At 44.2% G+C, this 23,789-nt stretch overlaps 2 protein-coding genes across 2 annotated transcripts; both read left to right on the forward strand.

Annotated features, from left to right (window-relative positions):
* Positions 1-1,810: 1,810 nt before the first annotated feature.
* Positions 1,811-5,279, forward strand: BCIN_02g05440 (hypothetical protein). Its single transcript, XM_024691387.1, has one exon. It carries the CDS (start codon positions 1,965-1,967, stop codon positions 5,136-5,138), a length of 3,174 nt encoding a protein of 1,057 aa, XP_024547157.1. The 5' UTR covers positions 1,811-1,964; the 3' UTR covers positions 5,139-5,279.
* Positions 5,280-7,081: 1,802 nt separating this feature from the next.
* Positions 7,082-10,290, forward strand: BCIN_02g05450 (hypothetical protein). The gene has a single exon (XM_001552708.2). The coding sequence runs from the start codon at positions 7,406-7,408 to the stop codon at positions 9,044-9,046; it is 1,641 nt and encodes a 546-aa protein (XP_001552758.2). The 5' UTR covers positions 7,082-7,405; the 3' UTR covers positions 9,047-10,290.
* Positions 10,291-23,789: the final 13,499 nt, after the last annotated feature.

Here is a 23,789-nt window from a genome sequence, read left to right on the forward strand (position 1 = left end):
AATAACTTATAACGAATAACTTATGACGAATAAAGAACTTTGATTGTTTTATTAATTTTATACCATACATTGACACAAATAGAATCAAGGATGAGATATACAAGTGAATCATGACTCTGATAGGGTAATTAGATGCCGATTATATTCCCAGTCTAGTTTGCACCATTATTGACGCATGCATATGTGCTGTTATTTTTTGTTACCCAAACTCGTGGTATGTTTGTATGCACAATATTGTTGAGTCACTATATGCTATTTGTCAAGATAATGTAATATGTTACTCATAATTGTAGGATGAACATTATTATTTAATGTCAAGTCTAGTCCATATCTGCAGCTAATTCAATTCTTCTCGCCCCTTATCTCATTTCAGACTTCCCGGGGTGTTATCTTTCAGTGATGTTGTGAACTGTATCAACTCTACCATGATCAAGCAGTGCCGTCTCTCCTCTCACTAGCTATTATCTAGGCCTTCTTGCTATCTTTTGCACACTGTTCTCAGGCAAAGACAGGCAATTTAGGTTCTTAGATTCCATTCATGCGAGAAAATTCCGAAGCTAACATGGGAGATTTATCTCCTTCATACCAAGCCTGATAAACGTTGTTCTTCCTCCTTTACAACTCTACAGCCTTCTCTATCCAAGTAATATATGCCAACTATTGTTCTTTGTATGATCCCTCGACTTGTCTTGCATTCATCGGAGTAGTTCGAATTCTCGCTTTAAATTTTAAGGGGATCCGAACAGTCGAGTTAACTTTGAGACAAAGAAGGGGTATCCGAGGCTAGCTACTTATTCTGAGATTCGAAGGTCAGCATGCTTTATGCCATATGAAAGATATGCGGTGTGGTAAAGAAAGGGGAGTTAGTAGGAAATATTTCTAGATGGCGCGTCTCAACGACAAGAACGACTAATCTGACTGCTAATCCGATCAACGAACATCTTTGTTGTTTCAGTATGGACTGACGGCTGGAACTAAAGAGATGGGGAATCTGAAAAAGGCATCAGATTATAAGTCCTAGGCCTGCAGATGTATTCTATCTTGAAGAGAATAAGGAAGGGGTATTGGCCGACTAGTTCCTGTCAGAATGGAATCATTGTGCTCCACCGCATCCTTTCAAGATCTCAAAGAACAGGAACAGTTTCGTGGATGTCCAACAGTGCGAGATTTCCCGAGGATGTTAGAACTTAGTCATGTTAACTCCGGTTGTTAAGTCAAGGTATTTGACACGTGAAAGAAGTTACATGTGTATCAAAACATTTTAATGAATATTCAAGATTGTTTATTCCAGAATCCGCTATTGAAAGCAACTAATTAATACTTTTATCTAACGGAGATCACGATGCCATTACTTTATTGCAAAAGGCCCTATTAGGCTTGAGGCTGCGATAGAATGGCCACTTCTTAGTGGCCGGTTGATTATTAAAGTGTGGGTATATATACAGCTGCCATCAATACACCTCCATCAACAACGTGGGGGGTAGGTATCCGGCACCCGGGTTTCATCGTGAGGGTTTCCATTATATATATATACTGTAATGCTATAGGCTCGATTTTCGATGCTACGGAACCTCCATAGAACTAATGTTATTCTTCACGTGCTACGAAACAAAATCAATCAAGGCGGTACCCAGTTAGAGATATCAATCTTCAAACCCATATACATACAAGCGAGGCTTAGCACTATTTGCCGTACTCGAAACCTCAAGTTAGTTTTTAAGAACTTGATCTTTTTACCAGAACTTTCCCTTCTTTTTTTTCATTACAGATAAGTTCTTAATACTTACATCAGTCGTTCCTGAGAAACATCGAGCCTCCATCACCAGAAAATAAATACATTCTCTTCTTTTTAGGTCAACTTCTCTTGAGCAGAACTCTTAGATTTTTCTGTCACATATACAGAAATTTCATTTAATTTATAATTCACATTCATCATAACAAAAAGTAATACACAAGCAACCACAATGCCTTCTCCTCAAGCCTCAAGGCTCAATGGTGACAATGATAAGTCTTCGAATAGAAAGCGCGCTAGCACTGGAAACAGGGATGCTAGCAGGGTAAACAAGCCCTCGGCACGAGATACAAGAGTATCGGGTCAAATGGTATTGTTTCCCCAAAACTTAATCAAAGTAAAATTACTATACGCCGAGGCTGAAAATCGTCACTTCCAGATACCTGGACCAAGAAACTCGACCTCGAACACGACTCCTGCAACACTTGGCACTCCATCTAGACTTTCCGAAGATATTCTATCTGAGATATCACAAGACGCGAGCGTGATAAGTGAGTCTTCCACGAGAGTCCCAAATCCACGTGTTGTCACGCAACAGCCCATCCTACCACCCTTCCACTCAAACGAAGAGGATTACGATGAATCTCAGCTGAACAGAGTCACCGAAGATTCACCAGTAGGCCAACAAATTCGCCGGAGAAACTGGGACCTCAACGGCGCACATAACCTGACACCCAGAGAGCAACGAGAATACGAAACTTCTAAAGCCAACCGTTCCAGAACACTGAGGCAGGAAGAAATAAGTAAGCATCGAAGAGCTGCCCGTCCAGAATTAGAGCCAGTACACAATAACCCTAACACCCTTCAAGCTAGGGAACGAAGGAGTTCGCACGTCTCTAGGCATCCGAGACCAAAGGTTACTGCTCCGCAACCATTGTCTGCTGCCGTTATGGCTTCTTTGGCTGCCGAGAAGGCCAAATTCGAGGAAGAAGAATTGGCGGCCAAGCGCCAGTACATAAATGAACACAATGGCGGAGGTTGGGATGCTGAAGACTACGAGGAAGTAGGTCTTCGTGGTGGACGTTCAGAAAAGGGTGCTGTAACCCCCACCAGCAGCTCAGTCTTGTCATCTCAGTCTAGAACCGATTCCGAATATACCGCATCTGGTAGTTATCCCATCGAAGCCGCCGTGCCGACTATGGCCCCTACTTCCAGGTCTGCTGAGGTTGCACATTCCCGTTTGGCTTCACAATCTCCATCAGAATATGGTGATACACCTTCCGACTTCGATGACTTAGATATGAGTGATGCTGACAAGTCGGTCATATCACCCAGTCCTCGCTCAATCCTGACAGCGGGAAACTTAAGAGGTAATAAAGGAAAGGTGAGTCTATCATCTACTAGTATATTACTCATGGAGACCTTGCATGCTAACTGTTCTTTCTTACAGGCTGTAGCTGTGGATGAAGACAAAGACGAAGAGTCTTGTGAAGAGTCTTCTGAAGAGGCAACTGAGGATCCTACTGAAGATCCTACTAGCGATGAAGATATCGCAGATCATTGTCGGGTTTCAACCCACACCAATGGTCAATCTACTTTTGCTTCAAGCAGTAATGGGCCCATCGAAAAAGAAGCCAGGAAGATGCCTCCCGGTCATATTGCCATCGGCGAAGAAACTCACAGCCGAGACCAAATTCTGGTTGGACCTCCACAGCCAGAAGCTTTAACCATCACGATTCGAACCGAAAAACGCGATGAACACGATGTATTAATTGCTCGAGCTATAATTACCCATAAATACACAAAAAGAATCAATTGGGCCGACGCAAAAGACGTGAAGTGTCTCAACAAGTGGCGTAGCCAGATCTTAGTTCGAGCTTTCAAGGCAAAGCATGAAAGAAGATGGAAGTACACGCTCAGTGAGATGAACGTGTTGTGCCACTTCCTGGAAATCCAGCTTGCTGCACCTGGAGTTGGTGGCTTAATGGCCAATGTTGATTGGGCATGGATCACAACCGAGTACAACAACCACTTTCGAGGAAAAATACAAAGCGCTGGCGGATTATATGCCAGTGCTTCTTACACGGGCGATGATGGCAGAAAGACATCTGCTGCTGGTCAACCGATGAAGAATGATCGCGATGCCCCATTTCGATCTGAGATAGCTTTGAAGAATCAGATCTATCATTTCAGAGACAAACGAGCAGTTGACCTTGTCAGACGCTCCAGAGATGCAAAGTCGCGGGATGGGCCTCAGGAACCCGCTGGTGATAAACCAAAGGAAGATGCTGAGAGTGTTCCCTCAACCTTGCCCAGTGAGGGATCTTCCCCTATTTCTAAGGGGTCACTCAAAAAGCTAACCTTTACGCTTGGGAATGGCAACAAGATAACTCTCGAGAACAAGAAGAGAGCCAACACTGAATACCATACAGGTGAAGAAATGGGCCCACCAAACAAGAAGACAAAGATGAATTGGCCTTCTCATCTCCGTGGGGGTGGCAGTAACACCCGGGAAGGCTCAGAGTCGAACTTCGACTACAGCGACGATGCTGCACCACTGGCTCACTATCAGGGAAGTGGGTTGCGTCCCTATTGTCCCTTACGACAAGGATCTCCCGCTCAAACTGCAGAAGCCTTTTCTAATGCTCCACGTGCTTTGGGCCAAGGTAGAAGAGCAGGTGGTTTCAATGACCGGTTCATGACTGCTCGGTCTATCTCTCTAGTTAGGAACCGGCAGAGATCGAGGGAAATTGAGGAGCACTATGATGATGAAAGTGACGATGAAATAACCTTATCATCACAAAAGACCACCGTGAGCAGGCATATTCCTGATGATGCCCAAATTCAACAGACAAGTCCACAGATTCGTCCAACTGTTCCCGCCGCTCGTCCTCCACCCGTAGATGTATCTCTTCCTCGTCATCGTCCCAGTTCTCGACGTCCGTTTAGCAGCTTTGCACCACAGCGTCGTCTCTTGCCAGCGCAACATGGCTTGCCACTGCCATTTTTAAGCTCAGATAGCAAGAAGAGATCAAGAGATGAGAACCCTAGTGATATGGATAACAATAACGAACAAGTTCCATCAAAGAGACCAAAGTTGCAAGGTCAAGATCCTGACGACCATCAAGACGAAGATAGAGATCAGCATCAAGATCAGCATCAAGATCAACATCAAGATCAATATCAACATCGATATCAGAATCAATATCAATATACTCGAGTTGCAGGAGGTCCGAATGCAATTTTCCTTGCTCCATTCCCACACAATTCGAGTGTGGCCAATCGGGAAGCTGCTCTTCGACTACGATTAAAAGTTCCAGTAAGAGGCCCGCAAATAGTCACAAGGACACTCGGGCAAACCGGACCCCGTCTCCCAACTCTGGATGATTACTTCGCCGAGGATTGATTGTTTCTTGTGGGGGGAAGGAGAACATTCGACATCCCAATTTCGTTGAGCATGTCTGTTAGACTGCTTCCTGGGGTGTTGTTTGTTAAGAGGGAGTTCTGGTTTCCATAATCTTGGTTTTGGTTCTGGTTATGGGTTGGATTTTGGGCTGATGTTTTGAACTTTGGGTGTCAATATCGAATTTGGTAATAATCTGGGAAAATCTGGTGTTCAATATGGCGTCGGTTGTTTGCGATTTTACGGACATATATCCAATGTGGCGGCTCACCACATTGAATTCTTTTCCATCTCGAGTCAAATTGTAGATTGTCCTTGGGAAGTTGGCTAGGTTGTCTAAATACTGGGCTTCCTTCACCTCTCTGCGGCCGTCGGTTGAGACCGTTGGTACTTCGGGAGAGTGGGTGTGATGATTTTGTAAAACACTTTGGGATATGGAGTGTTGTGTACACATGGAGGATTTCGAATTGTGATAGCGATTTGGATTCAGGCAGCGTTGGCATTGGTTCTCTAAAAAAAAAAATTGTCAGAAAATTTGTCAGGGAAATTCATCATATGCTCACCAACGTTGAAAGATGTTACGAGCTGCTTTTTTAGTTTTCGAGTTGTGAATCCTCTCTTTAGTAATGATAGAAATTAATGTTTGAGAAAACTTATAGCACGATTAAATAAGCTTTTGAAATGTAGAAGTGTTACTTTCATTAGTGATGATCCCCATATGTCAAAATAAAAAACTGTTTCGAAATATTCTTGATAACCATATTGACCTTGTGAAGCAATACTTTTCAAGCTCACAGTCAGCAGGGCGACTGGAGGAATTCTAAAGCTAGAACCACCGCCGCTTCTTACAATTTGTCTGAATCGAGCGTATTCTTATAAAAAGCTACAAGGCTAGCCTCACTGTCTTTTCATAGGTCTCCGATCCATATGCACCACTCACTAGAGAGGTAAATGGCTTGATGTAGTTGCTGTCTCATCCACTGTTTTTCCATCAAGGCTCTATAGTTTCTAGATAAATGAATCTACATTTGGGCCCTTTAAAAATGCTTCCGAACATTTCTCAGCATATTCTGATACGATCTTGATAGTGGAAGAGGCGTCCCCTCACTAGAGAACTCGCTGAGGGGACTACTCGAGTGATGCCCCTCTCCGCCATTGCGTGTGTATCGTTCCATGTAAATTAGCTAGCAGCGCACAGCGAAAGTTTCTTAACTGAAGAAGAGGATGCAGTTGCATAACGTAGTCAAGGCTATTTGAAGATCAAACTTTCCTTTAGTGCAAGTCGTAGTTAATGCTAATACTGATGGCAACACTGTTGATCCATGCATTCGGGCTTCATCGCGTGCTGTATGGATGAGCCTGGCCAGTCCGGATGGGTATACTTACACCATTGTTCCTGAATTTCTTGGAATACTTGACCGATTGTGGTGACTAGCTGGTCAAGCAGTCACGTACTCACAACACTCACAAGATTATCTCTTCTGGTATCATCAACTTCAAGATTGATGGGAGGCGGCTTAAATTTTATTCCACAAACAGAATACAAGAAGACAACACAAGATCTGATTAATTGCACACAAAATTTGAGAGCTGCACATTGTAGCCATGCAACGAATGAGCAAATGAAAATTCTATGATATCAAGATGAGATTATATCCCCTTTTGTAACGAAGACTTCTTCCCAGCGTATCGAAAAGCTCAGGGGCTATTCCTCGCCTCGATCATCGATGAAAGGCTGCCTTCCTCTTTGAACCATTTGCTTCAATCGGATAATACAATTGATTGTTTTCAGTAGCTGTTCCTTTGTGAGTCCTGTCAGTTAAAAGGCGAACAAAGGAAGCTTGGCAGGTTGCAGTCATGAATCCGAACCCTCGGACTATGGTCAATTCCGCCTCCGCAACTAGTGGTTCATCTGAACTTACGCCATCTCCACAATCCATCAACTAGCTGACGATATCCAACTGTGTCATCGATACCATTGACGGTCTGTCTGCTTAACATTGTCTCAACAGAATCATTTGTTCAATTCCATTCAAAGCAGCTTCATTCTTCGAACTGCTGCTTTCGACCCGACAAGGTTAGCACGGACCAATTAAACGATAAGAACCTTTAGCATCATCTCGAATCAAACAACACACGACCGAGAAATCCGGTGGTAAGAGTAATACAAACTTCACGAGGACCTCAGAAAAGAATGGAAAGACGACTTGTATGACCTGAAAGCTCCACTTCAGTGTGATACTGAGTGTCTCATAGTAGACTGCAACAAAATGTCGGCCGAGTTCTCATCATCTAATCCTTTCAGAAGAAAGGGACCCTTCGCACCTTCGACTACATCATCCTCTTCAATACCTACTCTCAATCATTTCACTCAATTGGAGACATCTGCGAATTCGAGTCCCGAATATCCATATTCAGAACGACAAGATGTGCCAAAGAAAATACCCAAAAGGGTTCGGGTCCAGTCTCCACCACCCCCTTCTCCCTCGATCCCCGACTCTGCATCTACTATAGGGGATGACGCGGTGCCATTCGAGAACCCACTGCAAGTATCCCACGAGGACGAGCAGGACCCTTTTGACACTATTACATCTGATATTTCAGAGGATGAGGATGAGAATAAAACTCCAAAGACTCGCATCCTGAATCCATTCTCAAAAACATTGGAAACGTTGGAAAATCCTGGTCGAGATGCATCAAGCGCAACACCTGCAAAACTCCCAAATCCCGGGAGAGCTTCGATGGATGTGGATGCATTCAAGAGGCTACTGATGACAGGAAATGCGGGGTTGGAATCTTCTACCCCGCTGCAACCCCCTCCTGTTCATGCATTACGCGACGAGGGAAGCAGTAGCACAGAAACGTCTTCTCTTTCACGGCAATCGATATTCGAACCAATACAAGATACACATCCAGAATCACCAAGATCATCACATGAAATATCAGAGCCGGATGAAGTACGGAGGGCAGTGTCTGATTCTTCGTCATTACATGTGAAGAAGAGACCGCCTCCGCCGAGTTCAAGACATCATGGTAAATTGATTAAGATGGAACTGAGGGATGAGACTACAGCCGTTTCTCCGTTGTCTCCACCACAGTCGATATCTGCAACTCCTCAATACTTTCCTATTATGACTTCAACCCCGAATCGCTCCTTGACAGATCTCAACAAGCCTTTGCCTCCAGCACCACCTCGTGAAAGTGGTGAGTCCGAACGAGAATCTCCATTTGATAGAGAGTCTGCGGGAAAGACACCAGAACCGCCATCTCCATCCTCATCAATAAGAAAAAAGGCAGCTCCTCCACCGCCCGTTACCAGAAGACACAGCCAGCTTCTTAGCGACTCAAAATTGAGTCGAAGTAGTTCCGCAAGACTCTCACCAAGATTGGAAGAAGACAATACATCAGTCTACTCAATTGAATCTGGACGACCTCGATCTAACAGTGGAAAGGCTCCACCTCCACCTCCCACACGAAAACAAGGCATATCTCGATCCCAATCACAACACGTATCTTCTTCGCCATCTGCAACGTCTTTGCCTGTACCACCACCAACAAGAGGCTCCTCAAAGCATGGTAGAGCACCATCTATACACAGCGTTGAACCTCCAAGTACTCATATTTCCAAACGCATCTCTTTACAAGGACCACCGCCGCCACCACGTCCTCGTCAAGCACGTAACAGTCTTGATGTATCTCAAATCACGCCTTCCTCTTCAGCTCGTGCCAGTGGCGAATATCGACGAAGTTCTAACTCTTCTTCCATGTCACAAACTTCACGATACGAGGAAAGCAATACCATAAATTCTACCAGCGGTCATACCAATATCTTAGCAGACCTCAGTGCATTACAACAAGAAATTGATGCGCTAAGAAATCAGTCACAGCAACGGCAGCGAAGTGTCACATGAAAGATATGCCTTGCGTAAAATTATTTTCCTCCTGAAGTTTAGGCAGGCAACCTCGGGTCACCAATATCTGTTATTGCGTCTTGTAATCACTACGCATCATCGTCTATACTGGCACATTGAAAAAGCATCAAAGCCCTACAATTGCGGCTGCAGCGCCTTTGGGCAAATTTTTGGAATTTGAATGGTTACATGTCGAAACAAGAGAAAGGCGGCTTAGAAACTTGGAATATCTTGGAACTTGCAACAATGATTCCATATTTTTCATGTTTAGTTTCAGAGCAGTATGGAATATTTAAAGTTAGGCATGACATATGAATACTATACACTCTGACCTCTTCAATCAAGGTTGGGTTACTGGGTCTGGACTTCCGACCTTTTAGGGATATGGCATTTGATTTCTCCATTCTTGGAACTATCGAAATAAAACAATAAGGTAATGGGTACGATACGAGGGGCGAGAACTCGAGGGATCTAGGTTGTGGAGACAGTCACTACTTGCAGCAATTGGGAAATGCAAAGTGTAATTGTTGATGGTTATTGGCGATTTCTTGTTGGAGTGAAAGGGGTTGCTCGATGGATAGACCATGTTCCGATCGTCCTTCCACGAAGCTGTCTAAAGCTTCGAGAGGACATCGTGAAGCGAGCGAGAAGCACAGAACCTCGAAGAACCCTGAAAAAAGCTGAGGAGGCTTCTTGATCGATCGGATCTACGGTGTCACGGGCGGGAATTTATTGTTTCGTGCAGGCGGTGGAGTCGGGTGGAGGTTGGTAAAGTGGATTGGGGGACTGGATCGTGCGAAGTGCATTGATGGAATACTGTAAGTTTGGAGCTAGGTAGTGACTAATGGGGCGGAGAGGGGCGGTGAGTGAGGGGTACGGAATTTCTTCGGGTATTGTTTTGAAGGCTGGTTGAAGGATTCAGAGTTCTGGGATGGTGCTTGAAGACTTTGAAGGGCGAGAAAGGATGGGTGGAGTTGAGAGGATACTGGAACTCAAGTACATGCATGTGTACCTACTTTGTGCAATGGTAATCTTTGTTGGGACTTTGGGGGGTATTCAAGATGCTTTGATTAGAAGGATCATGCTGGACAAAGCACACCTTGGATAAAATGGAAAAAAGAGAAGTTGTATACTCCACTATGCACATATGGGAAACTGGATAATAACAGAGAAAAAACTTGTATATTGTAGTGCGCTAATTATATCATGGGTTTAAAATTGAATATTTCAAGAAACTATTACCATCTTTCTAGTGCGGATCTTTCTAGGGTGGGTTTCTGAAGACTTCGGGTACTGCTGATCTCGGAAGTTAGTCACAGATCATTCTCTGGTTTGGGATTTTAGGAGAGGGGTTTTGGAGCGGAGGGATTGAGAGATCAGCAGATTCTGAAAGTGGAACTTGTGAGTTGGAATTAAGTGTGCTGATTTTTGCAGCATTGTGATTTTGGTTGGGTGAGGAGTATTTTAGAATTAGGGAATGAGCGGAACAGAGAAAAGGACAGTTCATCGTGGATTTTGGGGGTGTTATTGGTTAAGATGAGGGATACTCAGCCTCACTTTCTGAGGGGGAGGTTTACGAATACGTGCCAATGTAGTGCGTATGGATGGGTATTTGGTGGGCTGAGTTGGAGATGGAGTTAGATTTCGATGTATCAGCTCAGCTTTGTTTACTGGCTAGGTAGGTGGGTATGTAGGTATTTTTGGTACACAGCGTCATTGTGTCTCATTTTTGGGGCTCTTTTTGGGGGGCTCAGATGTAGAGGGATTCTTCGGAATTCTCGGTACATAGTGGAGGGGACATTGTGGAACGGAATGCGTTTTCTAGGTTGCAAGCTTTAGGGGCGAGAAAGGAGAGAGGTCATGTGCATTGCATTTGCATTTGCATTCGCATTTGCATTCGCATTTGCATTCGTACTTACTTGCATTTGTTTAGTATGAGTGGAGAATGGAATGAATGGAATTTCGTGCTTGGCAGATGCTAGCTGGAGCTTGATATTCGAGACTTGGATGTTGAGAGGGGGAATCTTGGATAGGTAGGTTGGGCTGGGTAGCTTGAGAGATTGGGAGTTTGGAGGCTGGCGAGTGCTGGCGGTGGTTTTTCCTAGGAGCGCTAGGTTGCGCTCGCAAGTATAGTGTGGTTTTTTTTGAGTGGAAAATCTTGGAATGCATCCATTGCATTTACGTAGATGCGAGATGAAAATTTGGGAATGGGCTAGTGGTTAGTGGTAGTGTATCTTAGTTCTTGGTCTTTTCCTTCTTTCCTTTTTCTATTTGCCATGATGGAGCTAGTATCTATCTACTTTTCAAGATAGAGTTGACATTTCCAGAAGAAAGAACAAGTATTGTGTAAGAGGCTGGAATTAAGTTTTCCTTCTCAGGAGGACATTGGCAGTCACTTACACGCATGATGTTCTAGCGGGAAAAGTGGGGTGTTGATGTGAAGAGGTGGGTTTGTTTGGGGATCAGGGTTGAGGCTAGTGTCTTGATTTCTGTCACTTTGGATTAGGGTTTGGATTTTAGCTTTATCTTTAGCTTCAGCTTCAGCTTTTAGCTTTCGGCTCTAGCTTTATATTTGGGATTCGGGTTATTCTTCAAAGTAGTCATATTGGGAATTAGTCTACACGATATACGATTTTCCCGACGGTATCCGTGTTCTTGGGATATGATGAAATTATGTCTTAGTGGGAGAATGAACGGGAGGGAAAAGAGAGTTTAGCGCATGAGCAATTAATAAATTAATTATTGACGGGAGCGGGAGTCTGAGAGTTTGACACGGGAGCCTGAGCGGATTTGTATGGTGTAGGGTTTGGTGTCTTTGTGAGTTACCAAGACGGAAAATAGCTCTGCTAGTGGGAAGGTTTGGATGATGTATCGTGCTAATGCTTATTCCGTGCTACAAAACTCGCAATGCTTGATATGGAATATGGAAATTGGAATTTGCATCTTAGGATTTGCCCATGATTCATGATACTGGTCGTTTTTATAGATCATTAATTTAAAGTTATATTGATTCAATATCTACATGGGTATATGTCCATCCGATCGAGAAGTATCTAAGACGTATACAGATGCAGAATGAGGAGTGCCGAGTACCGGATTACCAGAGCGGGCTTCGTGATGGGGTTTGTCGATCTAATTGTGCAGCTGAGTGTTAGGAATGGGTTAGTGGGTGTGGAAATTTTTCGCATTGAAGTTTCTTTGGTGCTTGATCAAGAGTATGAGATGAATGAGTGGATGGATGGGTGTTAGGTATCTTGATCTTGATATTTCCCGGGACTGCTCGGCATTGCAAGGACGTGTTCTTGATGGTTCTGTGGAGCGAGCGATGGTCACGGATGAGAAGTTGGGAGTCATAGTGAGACAACATTGCAGATGGTGGATACCTTCATAAGTTGTTTACGTGTGCGCTTTGAGTATTTGGAATATACATGCTGGATACGATGTAGAGAAGCATCACGAGATTTTCAACACTCATTAAAACCGGATAGTACTCGCCCCTTTGACCTCATGTAGCAATCCCAAAGCTCTGGGCTTGGACTAAGAGCTTACGCATACATGCACGATAATGCATATCCAAATGTGTGAGATTTCTTTCAGGGATCCCGGGCAATTATTGGACGGCATTCTTGTGAGGATGTGGGAGATGTGTGTTTAGGGCTGAGGGCTTTTCTTAGTTTATATCTTGGTGTGAAAGTGTGAGTGAGAGAGATGGGAATTGGATGGAATATTGAGGGAGTAAAGAGCTAGATGGGTCTGTGATGTCTTTCTTTTTTATATCTGATATCTTATGTGACGTGAGAAAGTTGGTTGGTTGGCTGACGTGGATTTTCGATATGCTTGCTACCAAAGAGGCGTGTGTGGATTTAAGCCTCTGTGAGATGTATGCGAGGCTTAGGTTTAGGTTTGGTTTGTTACAGGTGAGGGAGGTATTGTGGTGAAGTGATGGGGTAGTGTGTGGTAATCTAAATCGATTGTATATTCACGTGTGATGTCCTGGATATCTACTTGGTTGGTGCATTATAGAATACTGGATAGACGAAACGGGAGAGAGGTGTGGGATAGGGAATCAAACACGAGAGTATCAGTGGAGGTAAAGGTAGTATTGGTAGGCGTTTACAGCATGTGAGTAATTTACCTTCCGATCGATTTGCATGAGAGATGCCGAGTCCGAAGCGAATAATGAGTCGATCGGCAAGGGGGAGGGAAACGGCGAGGTTGTTGAATTGGATGGTGGGTGAGATCATGGATGAAAAAGATGCAAGAAGTGACTGCAAGGAAAGTAAGCCGAGACAAGTTGAAATAGGGTCACAGAAGATATTGCCTTGATTAATAAACAAGTTTATCCGTGTACTGAAACTCCTCATATCCTGTTTGTATACGATACTGTCGTATCCGTCATGGAGGGGGTGTGAAACTAGACGAGAGAGATCTCCGCCTCCGCTGTCTTTCCTTGTGTAAGCATGGTTACGAGGCCATGCCGTGATATAAAATGGCATGTATGAAACGAACACGAAAAGTTCTAGAGCCAGTATCGTGAACAAGAGACTTTGTGTGTATGCTGATCGTAGCATATGATACAGTGGAAGTCTCCGGCCTACATGTCCATGCAACACTCTCGGACAATTCCACCCTTACCATCGCATTATTGATTTCTGAACCATCCACCCATCCATCCCATATAGAATATTGGAATATAGCATCCTATCACGACCGCTGAACACCCAATCACAAATCCCGCACGCCTTCTGAAAACTTCCGAGCCCCCTCACGCACTTCCCACAACAACTCAAATGTACAAACCCATTCCAAGTCTCACTCTTTCCAGCTCCCCGTAGGCCGTTTCACCAAAACGGTCGTGGTGCATGCACGCGAAATCGCGCTGCTGCTACATCGGGATGCACGGCTGCGCCGCCACGCATGCGGCGACCGAAGCGTGCGAGTCTGGGGTGAAGAATTGGGGGCCGGATTCGTTGAAGATACGAGAGGAGAGACGAGATGAGTTGAGTTGAGCCACCTTTCCTTGTGTGAGTGGAAGGTGTGATTGCGCTTGCTACGCTGAATCCGGGATGCTGAGACATGTTCGGTGATCTAACGATGTTACCTATTTATTCGTCACGATTTTGTGGCTTGGGTTTAAACTTTTTTCTTACGGCCGAATTGGGGGATGATGTGATGATAAAATAATATGATTAAGTTATATCTTCATCATAATTCTAAAATAGGCATATTAATATACGGGATATAGCATACACTGATTCAAAATCTGATACATCACATTTCCCTACATTCCACCGATCCTATCGTAAACTCGGGGAATTCCCCTCATCCAACCCTACTTTTCTCATCCGATAAACTTTTGTGCATTAATACCTCGTTTCGGCAACCCAAATGGTCATGTTTTAGCTCGAGTTTTAGCTTCATCTCATGAATTCGCTTTCGCCAATAATTAACCTTAAGGGGACGGTTGATGGTTGCCATGCTAGTGACTCGTGGAGGGCGTGCATATGGAATGTGTAGTGATCCCGTGGCCATGTGTTACGGTGATAGGGATGCATTTCCTGGTCTTGGTCATTGGGGTGATGTAGTATGCCAAGCTGTTCGGGTGGGAAGTGGTTGGTGTTGGATTGTAGTTGCTCTCGGTTGATTGATGGATGCGTGTGTGAGTGATAATTTCGGGGTTCGGTTGAAGATTCTCGATAAAGGGATGGGGAAGAGGTCAATGACTAGTTTATTGCTTGGCTTATTTTACTATATTACATGTGCATTCATTGCATTCATCGCATTGATTTGAAGGGTACTCCTTTTTAAGAATACTTAAAGAAGTTAGATGGATTAATATTCTAAAGCTTCTATTCAGATTACCCAGGTATTCTTTTCTTCATGTGATATATCAACTGTTACATCCTCTCTGCCCTGTCACCCGTTGCTTAGTATTCTCAGCTGTTTGGTAAGAATAATATGACTATAACATCCTTGCCTCATAAATCCAAGCTCTCCCTGAAATATACTCCCATACAATGCGGGGTTGCGGCGTGGACACGGGTAGACACATTCCAGCCCTCCACTTTACTGTATTACCCAGCTCCTCAATTTCTGCATACATATTGCAAGTTCATTTCATGTACCAATGAGCGTTTCAAACATCTAATACTTACAGTGACAACGCAGCAGCATAGGGCCATTTCCAGCTCATTACTAGTTCCCTATCGTACATGCCCCTCCCAAAATCCCACTCTCATCGTCTCGAAACCTACCAACCCCCATCGGCATCGGAATTTAGACCGAATTAGCGAAGGCGATCCCCCATTTCTGCTGGTCTCATCCCCATACTACGTACATTTTGATGTATTTCATCATACGAAACGAATTACTGGTACAAAACACAGTAAGCACTTGTATACACATGAACCATGGAAGCTAAAGGACTTGCAGGGCAGAAGTAATTGGAATAAACAGGTAACCAACCAAAAAAGTCTTGCACAACACGAGATCTCCTTCCTAGTGAAGGACGCCGTGCAGATGTCAATGCGAATGTTGACGCGAACGAATTCGTTACAGTCTGCTTTTGAGAAGAGCAGCTAGGGAGATCGGCTGTATGCAACCTAAGAGCCAAAAAGGTGAGTCCTGCATCTCTCTCGCCCAGTGAAAGAATGCCATGCCTCGAAGCAATCATCAACCATTCACAAGCATCATCTATCCATTGCTCCTGCATAAATAATCAGCATGTAGAAAACAACCCGAAATCACACATACACGGCCCACGGCCCTACCATTTCCCGTACACTTTATCCATCCGTTCATCCTATCCCTTCATCCCAAGCATTTCGTATCACCAGTAATATAACCCTACAGCTGAACCCGATCCCATGGAACCGAAAATCAGTGCATGGCAACGGGATAGAAGCTGACGAACGAACTTCTGTAAGATTATTTCTCAGCTGCACGGGCCGAGATTGACATTGGTCGGTCCGGATTGGGGGAGTGAGATTCGGGTGGGAGGGTGTTGAGGGAAGGATTGTTAATGAGGTGCTGAGGTGCTGACGTTTGAATAGGGATGAAGGGTAGGATTGGGGATTCTAACGGTGTGCTTATGGACGGGACATGGGTGTGTTAGAGGAGGATAGATATAATGAGGATATTCAGCATGAAATTATGATGACGATGATATTGATATGGATGATTTTCAATAACCCCTCCCCCCCCCCTTTTCTCCCGTGTGGTCATGCCTTTTGCAATCATCAGCCCGTACCGTTTCCATTCCCGTGTCCGTTTCCGTTTCCACTTCGACTTCGACTTCCACTCCATGATCCATATGCCTCGTTCTAGAATAAGCTGAACATCCATAAGCATCAGTAAGCGTCCATATCCATTTCTATCCATTTCTATCCATCAATATCCATTGATATCCCACCATCTAGCCCGTCAGACAAATGCCCGAATTTTCCCCATTCCGTTCCATTCCATTCCTGTTCTTCAATCGATCAGTAATCAACCATCAAGTCCGTCCAGCCGTCAATGAACCTGTGGCCCATCAATTCCAACTAGTCAACTCCCATCTCTTCTTCCCGTGATCGTCTCCATTCTTTCCTTATCAGCCACTATCTCCTTGAAAAAAGCCAAAGGTTACACAAAGACACATTATCGCTTCTCCACCCCCTTTCCTCAATTTCGCACCCATACTCGATATGCACCAATCATCTGAGATTAAAGTTCCCCTGGGTTCATGTCATTGGCTCGCTATCACACTATCACGAAGAATGTCACGGTGGATACCATGCAGTCCACGTAGTACCTGCTTGTTATCTCCCCAGCTACCCAAGCAGGAGACCAGAATGTCTACATTGGGGACTTTACATCCGTCCTCTCGTAACTTAACTTACGATGCCCCCGGCGTGTTGAAGAATGGGGGACTGATTAAGCAAAGCATCATCATCGTTCTCCGTCCAATTCCCAATCCTGCCATATCATTGGATGCATCGTACCTATCCCATCCCATTGTCCCCATTCCAAGGCTACCTAACTAGCTCCCAAAGCTAGAGCCAGCCGTTTGTTTCTGCTGTTCATCAAATGATGAATCCCGTCAAGGGGCCAAGCCCCATCCATCATTCCACTTACAGAATGCGAGGGATTGGCATCAATGCTGCGGAAGGTCTGTGCGAAACATTGAACCCTAACTTAGTAATGTATCATCAAGATAACGAACCATACTCGAGAACATCAATGCATCTCTAATATATGGTCATGTCTTGGGGACAAAGGAGTAAGCTTACTTCACGACACAATTTCCCAATGGACCCAAGAATGCGAAAACCCATGTCTGTTCTATCCCCAAAGTCTGGTTCAGTGCTGACAGTGGACCGGCATGTGCTGATACTTTGTCAGCATTTGTCTTGTAAAAATTGGACTCGTAAGCCGTTTGATAGACGGAGGTATCTCCGTTCACCGTTCACGAGTTGATGATGATGATAACTGCAGGCCAAGAGGGCATCAAAATGAAGTGTCCGAGTCGCGAGATGGTCGGGTACCATGGTACGATGTATTTCCATATTCGATGCATAACTCCGTCCCAGCCCTGAAGCACCCCCGGTGCCGCTCGTGTAAGCATGGATGGCGGAAGTTTGTAGACCAGGTAAGATTACATCTGGGCGCCAAACCGGCGGCGGCAGGTTGTGTCACATTGGAATAAACGCTGAGTGTTAACTTCTTTCTGCCATAACGATGGGCCTATACTTCCATGTTGACATAAAAAACAACAAACGATAGACTGTCTGGCACGAAAGACCCTGTATGCGAAGAAGCCCGGGGCATCTCATAGAAACCAGGGCTCTGCGAAACGGACCATGGAAATCATCTCTAACTTTCCTCGCGTACCATTTCGTTTCACGATGCATGCACACAACCCCTGAAGCCTCCGCACCAAAAAACACACGATTCTCGAATCTGGGTCTCGTCGTGTGGCATGATTTTCAAAGTAGCGACTGACATTAGGTTTCCTCCAATTCCGTTTCCGGAAGTATTCGAAATCTCCACTCATCCGAGAAATGAGTGCGTGCGATATGAGATGGGAATGTGTATTTGCAGATGTGGAAGTTAGATGGAATTTGCGAGCTGAATGAGGTTTTGAGTTTGGTGTGGCGAGAAAAGGTTCGATATTTGAGTTTGGGGTGATTGATTTGCAGGGACGTATTACAGGGGGGAAAAATCGAGAAGAGACTGTGTTATTTGTAAGTTGTGGGGAGGAGTAGACGAGGAGATGAGATGAATGATAGAGCGCAAGAGACATCAAGGTATCATGTGAAATCTGGCAATGGGAATGCCTATCATTAACTATTCGTTCTATAATCCACCGCCAATGATAGTACAATATACGACATTCTACAAATAACATATATCTACATCTCCACCTCCTGGACAGACAAACAAGTAAACCCATGACGTCCTTTGTTCTCTCTCGGGTACCTACCTACACACCTACCTATTCGCCCCTAGCATATCTATAAAAAGTATATAAAATAACACCACGGGGTACACAAACAAAATCTGCCGATCCTAGTAAGTAGGTGCCAGTAACTGAAGTCAAGTGAACCAACCAACCTAATGCAATCCGAACTTTGTCTCCTGACATAGACATACGTACCTAACCAGCTGGCCACCCACCCAACCAATACAATGCATCCCTACCCTCGGCACTGAAATCGCAAGCTTCCGACCGTTTTTTTAAAGTTTCCCCCTTCTTCTGCCCCGTGTGGCTGAGATCTCTATCCGTCCTCTTGTTTGTGAGCGATGATGATTTATTTCTGATTTAGGGAGGTGCTTTGATTTTTGGGTATGGGTGGTGGGTGGTGATGCGTGTGTAGGGGCATCGGTAGATGGAATAAGGTTTGTTGGTCTGGGGAGTTGGTTGGTTGGTTGGGCATGGATGGATGGGGTGGATGATCAGATGTTTAAAGCCGGAGGTTATGGTCAGAGGTTGAGAGTTGGTGAGGACGGATTTAGGTGCGGTTCCTGGTTCTGCTCAGCCTCCTCTCTTCTTGTCTTCGTCTCATCTCGTCTTGTAGCTTTATGTATGGGGTATGGGTATGGAAATTAGTTGTTTGTGCGTTTGTGAGTGTGGGAGATTGGGAGGTTGTGAGTTTGGAAGGTTCTGGGGGAGGGGGATGGGGGATGCATAGAGTTTATGGGATACGTAGGAACTGGTGTGATTGGATTCTTGCAATAAGGAGGGGGATCAGAGGGAGATGAATGGATTTAGAGTTGGGCTGGGGGATGGGAAGATTCTAGATGAAGATTGCGTAGTTAGCTTTGGGGGTCTAGATGTTGGATGCTGGATTCTAGCTGGAACGGGAGGTATGATGCGCATCGCGGGAGTGTCCGGAGGTAGTGTATTGAGAATTGAGAACCGAGAATTGGGGATTGGGAATGGGGAATGCACGTTCTGTGTATGTGCTGTTTATTGAACTAATGAACAGATTCAGACATACAAGCGTGGAATCATTCACGGTGAAGAACATCATATCCATCTATCGATCACCTATTCAATATCTCCTTTGATAGAGCATCAGAAAAGCAAGCCTAGGCCCATCCAATCTCCAAAACGTGACAGTCAAACAAACCTTCTAACCGAGACGAACATGTTCGGAAGCACCGGCCGTCATCAACTTTGGGGTAGATGCCTATACTTAGCTTCCTACATATACACGCCTCCATACAATTTTAACTTTGCAAACAAACTTTCATAATGTTCCACGCCAAGTGTTCCATTCCCTATCTTCTCATCTTCCATCAGGGCGGGTCATGGGGACACACGATATGCTGGTGATCAAGAGATCAGGGGATTCTGGAGGCGAAAGTTAAAATGTTCGGTTTCGATAGTATGGTACGTATGCGTAAGGAGGTGCTGGTACGAAGTGACGGAGTGGCAATGCTTGGCTTTCAGGGCTGCGGTAAGGTTTTGGCAGCTCGGTGTATTCGGCCTCTGCTTTCTCCGTGATGAGATGGGATGTGATGAGATGGAGTGTGCAATGTTTGTTCAGGGGAAGGGATCATGGCTGGAGGAAAGGTGATCTGTTCACTGTTGTGGGGATGAGGAGGAGGAGGATGAGGATGAGGATGGATGAGGGATGTTGAGTAGTTGTGAGAATGAGGATTAAAGTTCTTTTTTGATGATTTTCTCGAGCCCAATCTGCTATCTTTGCTGTATGGTTTATCGAGATTATTTATTGGATTTTTATATTTATTGATATTTATTTGCATTTCCAAATATTATTTTTAAATGAGCATGGCGACAAGAAAGGTTAATGAGTGTTGCACCAGAAAAGCAAGCATCGTGAATTACGAGAATGGGTAAGGAGTAATTAAAAGTATGAGTCACGAATGTCCATCGACGGAAGAATTACTGACTCTGATCATGTTTCTCGAAGAAGCACATTGCATCACATGATCGCATGCACTAGTCAAGCATCAATGTTACACAAGAATCAAAGGTTACACAAAACTAATGACTCGAGGATGGACAGTTTGACAATTTGACATCAATCATTCTGCACCGTGTAGTCATCATTGTCCGACTAAAGTGCAACTCCAAAGGATTGGTCATTTAAACGGGTGGATGGACAGACCAGACAGGGTGAGCTTTGATTCAAAATCCCATTTGATCCATCGGGGCATATTATATCCGATTAGTTTCCGCTGTCTATTTTCGATCTCAAGATGCGGGCGTTGATGTTGGTGCGCGCGGAAATGCCTTATTCAAGATGGAGGGCCGCTCCGTGGTGCCCGTGAGAGACGGCTACTTGGTAGCTACATCTAGAATCTGTCTAGATAGAGACGGTCCGATGCGTAGCTCTCGCTCAGACAATGAGCTAAAGGATCTAGGTAGAGAGGAGAGACGGAGCTTGGATCATGACCTCGGCACTTTGTAATTCGATGGCTACTCATTCATCGATGCTTGTATGCTACTCCTATTATACGTGTACCCGTCTCATCTCAAGAGAGATTGAAGGGGTTGATGGCATAGGTAATCAGTATCATGATAATCGTCCTCGTCCAGTTGTAGATAAGTATATGCCGAAATATATATAGAGTACATGAAGAGATGTCTAGGATCTGTGGGAAAGTGGAAGATGCCGAAATGTCCATGTCGTAGACTAGACTAGTTTATATTGACATGACTGGCTGGACGATCTTCCTCTCCATAATAAAAAGCATCAACATTCGCGACAGAAACCCCAACAGGAACCTGTCATTTTGGTGCTACGACATATGGGGTAAGGGTTATTGAAGAGTTTCTGCTGGGATCAATCCAATTCTCACCCAACTTTTCTGTACAAAGTAGTTTTTTGACATCTTCCGTGCCCCTAAATCGTTGGTTCACTGTACTTGTGAAGAAGGGTCGAAGGGTTCAAAGAGGGGTTATTGGAGATGATTTACTCTATTCGTATTGATTTGCCTATCTAGGGACCTGTCTAGTACTCAAAATGATTTATTGACATTATTATCTTTGGAGTCTAATTCGTCAATTTGATGCGAATTCATTTATACCAGTGTACACATATACGTACCGTCTATCTATCCATCGTCCATACCATACTGCATCTAGAATATCTGAATCGAATCGTCATCTAGTGACATTCACACGATCCTTAGCTAACTATCTTCCCCAACATGAATCAAACGTGCAGTCCCCCTTCAACATGATTCAAACGTTTGGTTTCTCCTCCAACATGATTCAAACGTTGAATCTCAATCTCCAAGTTGAGTGCACGCCATAACGGGGGGGGAGGAGGGGGGGGAGAGAGATTTACACGTACGGGTAAAGAAGGAGAAGAAAAATATCAAAAAAACTATCCCCCAATTTTGATAGTGAAAGGGCCGACGACGATCAATATTTCCACTTCTGCAAGTATTCCCAGTAGCGCGTGTACTATGTATGTAGGTATGCGCAATGAATATGTATCCAGTTAAGCGCACTTTATTTTATTTTGTCCGTCCGAGGATCTAAGAAAGGTCACGATGATGAAATGTCTTTGATGCCGACGATGTTGGTCGTTGTGTGGATGCAAAGACAAGAAAGGCCAAGGGGTTAGTTGGTAGGTTGGTAAGTTTATTGGGACTATACAAGATTGAATGCATGTACGCCTGATGTGAAAGAGCTACACAAGGTTTAATCATGGCGAAAAGTGGTGGAATTTAGCGAGAGATTCGAGAGGTTGATATTGTTTTTGATGGGGATCCAAGAGTTGTGCTGATTTTAAGGAAAGAAGATGGTTCTGTAAGGGGCTCTTTTTTAGATGTGTATCTTGGATGTTGAATTAGATGTCCAATCGGATGCTCGGGTAGATGATCGATTAGATGTTCATTTAAATGTTCATTTACATGCTTAATTAGACGGTCGGTTGGAGATGTTCAATTAGATGTTCACAGCTCCCCCCTAATCTGTACAATTGACTTGGTGTAACATGAGTAGAAGAGTATTTTTATGAAAGAATCTCCAGAAAATCTTCCGAGTTGTGACATAGTCCAATATACCTAGATACCTATCCTTACCCAAATACCTTGGTCGACGCTACAGACACTGCAGATAGATATGCAAGAATTCATCAAGGATATTCCTGGTTGCGATCCACGTTAGACCATTCGACCTACGATAGACTTACGTTAGTGTAGAGGGAGTTCTAGCTTGGAATTTGTTCAGCAGCAGGCGTGAGTGCAGGTATGAGTGTGAGCACGAGCATAGGGAAGCCATTAGAGAAAGCTTGGTGACTTTTTGACTTGTGTGACATTTCTCTCTAAGGTTAAGGCGGGGTTGGACTTGGAACTTCCCATCCATTTGAGAAATCAAAAGAAATGTCTTTCAATAAGAATTGCGAGAATAGACAGTAGTGGTAAGAGTAGCAGTACTGACAATAGCACTAAGGATGTGATATATCATTTGGAATTAATAGCTTTACACATACTCATCACATCTACTCGGTAGAAGATGCTATCCTTCCTTCCTATCATTCCCTATTTAGATCTCGACCACATCTTTTGATCATTATTTCCAAAACATCCCGTAAACCTCTCATCCTACACATTCTATGGATGTCTAACGGAAGAAAACTTCCTACATCCCTGTGAGATTAAAAAAAAAAAAGCGGAAATCATTCTTCACTCGCTCGCTCGCCTCACTCCCTCACATTCCTCAATCCCTCAACCATGGAATGTGGAAACTTCATGACGCTTGCTCAAAGATCGATCCAAGTTCAAACTTCACAGATTTCTCGGGATTCCTATTCCACAATACGGGAAAAACATATTCAAATCAAGATGACCCGAATTTCATCCTCACCCCAGAGAATCGAGGATCGACCATTGAAAAGTTAAAATATCCCTGAGCTGAAACCCTTTTCTACCGCTTCAAAACTTCAGCTTGAGAATCGGTCGTTCGTTCAATCAATGATGTCTTCAAGACAACCACCAAACCTATTGAGAATGAGATATGTTAATATCCCATTGAAACCCATGAATGATAAACAATATATGAGGGTTTCGTCAAGCTTTTCAGCCTATATCTTGATGCATTCACCGTTCGGGATGTGACGCTCCTGAGCTGAGCCTACCTACCTTTTTTTCGACTGGACCGGAGAGAAACCATCCCGCGAGGAGCATGGAGAGCATGAAAGGTGATGTTTGCCAGACGATCTAACTGGATTCTCTAAGTCTAATGCTTTTGGAGCTTTGCGATCTTTCAATGCACGATTCA

This window comes from Botrytis cinerea, chromosome 2 (assembly GCF_000143535.2).
Source record: "Botrytis cinerea B05.10 chromosome 2, complete sequence".
NCBI lineage: Eukaryota > Fungi > Ascomycota > Leotiomycetes > Helotiales > Sclerotiniaceae > Botrytis > Botrytis cinerea.

What these genes read in the sequence shown, in the direction of transcription:
- BCIN_02g05450 (XM_001552708.2), top strand. Translation starts at nt 7,406, where the DNA reads ATGTCGGCCGAGTTCTCATCATCTAATCCTTTCAGAAGAAAGGGACCC.
- BCIN_02g05440 (XM_024691387.1), top strand. Translation starts at nt 1,965, where the DNA reads ATGCCTTCTCCTCAAGCCTCAAGGCTCAATGGTGACAATGATAAGTCT.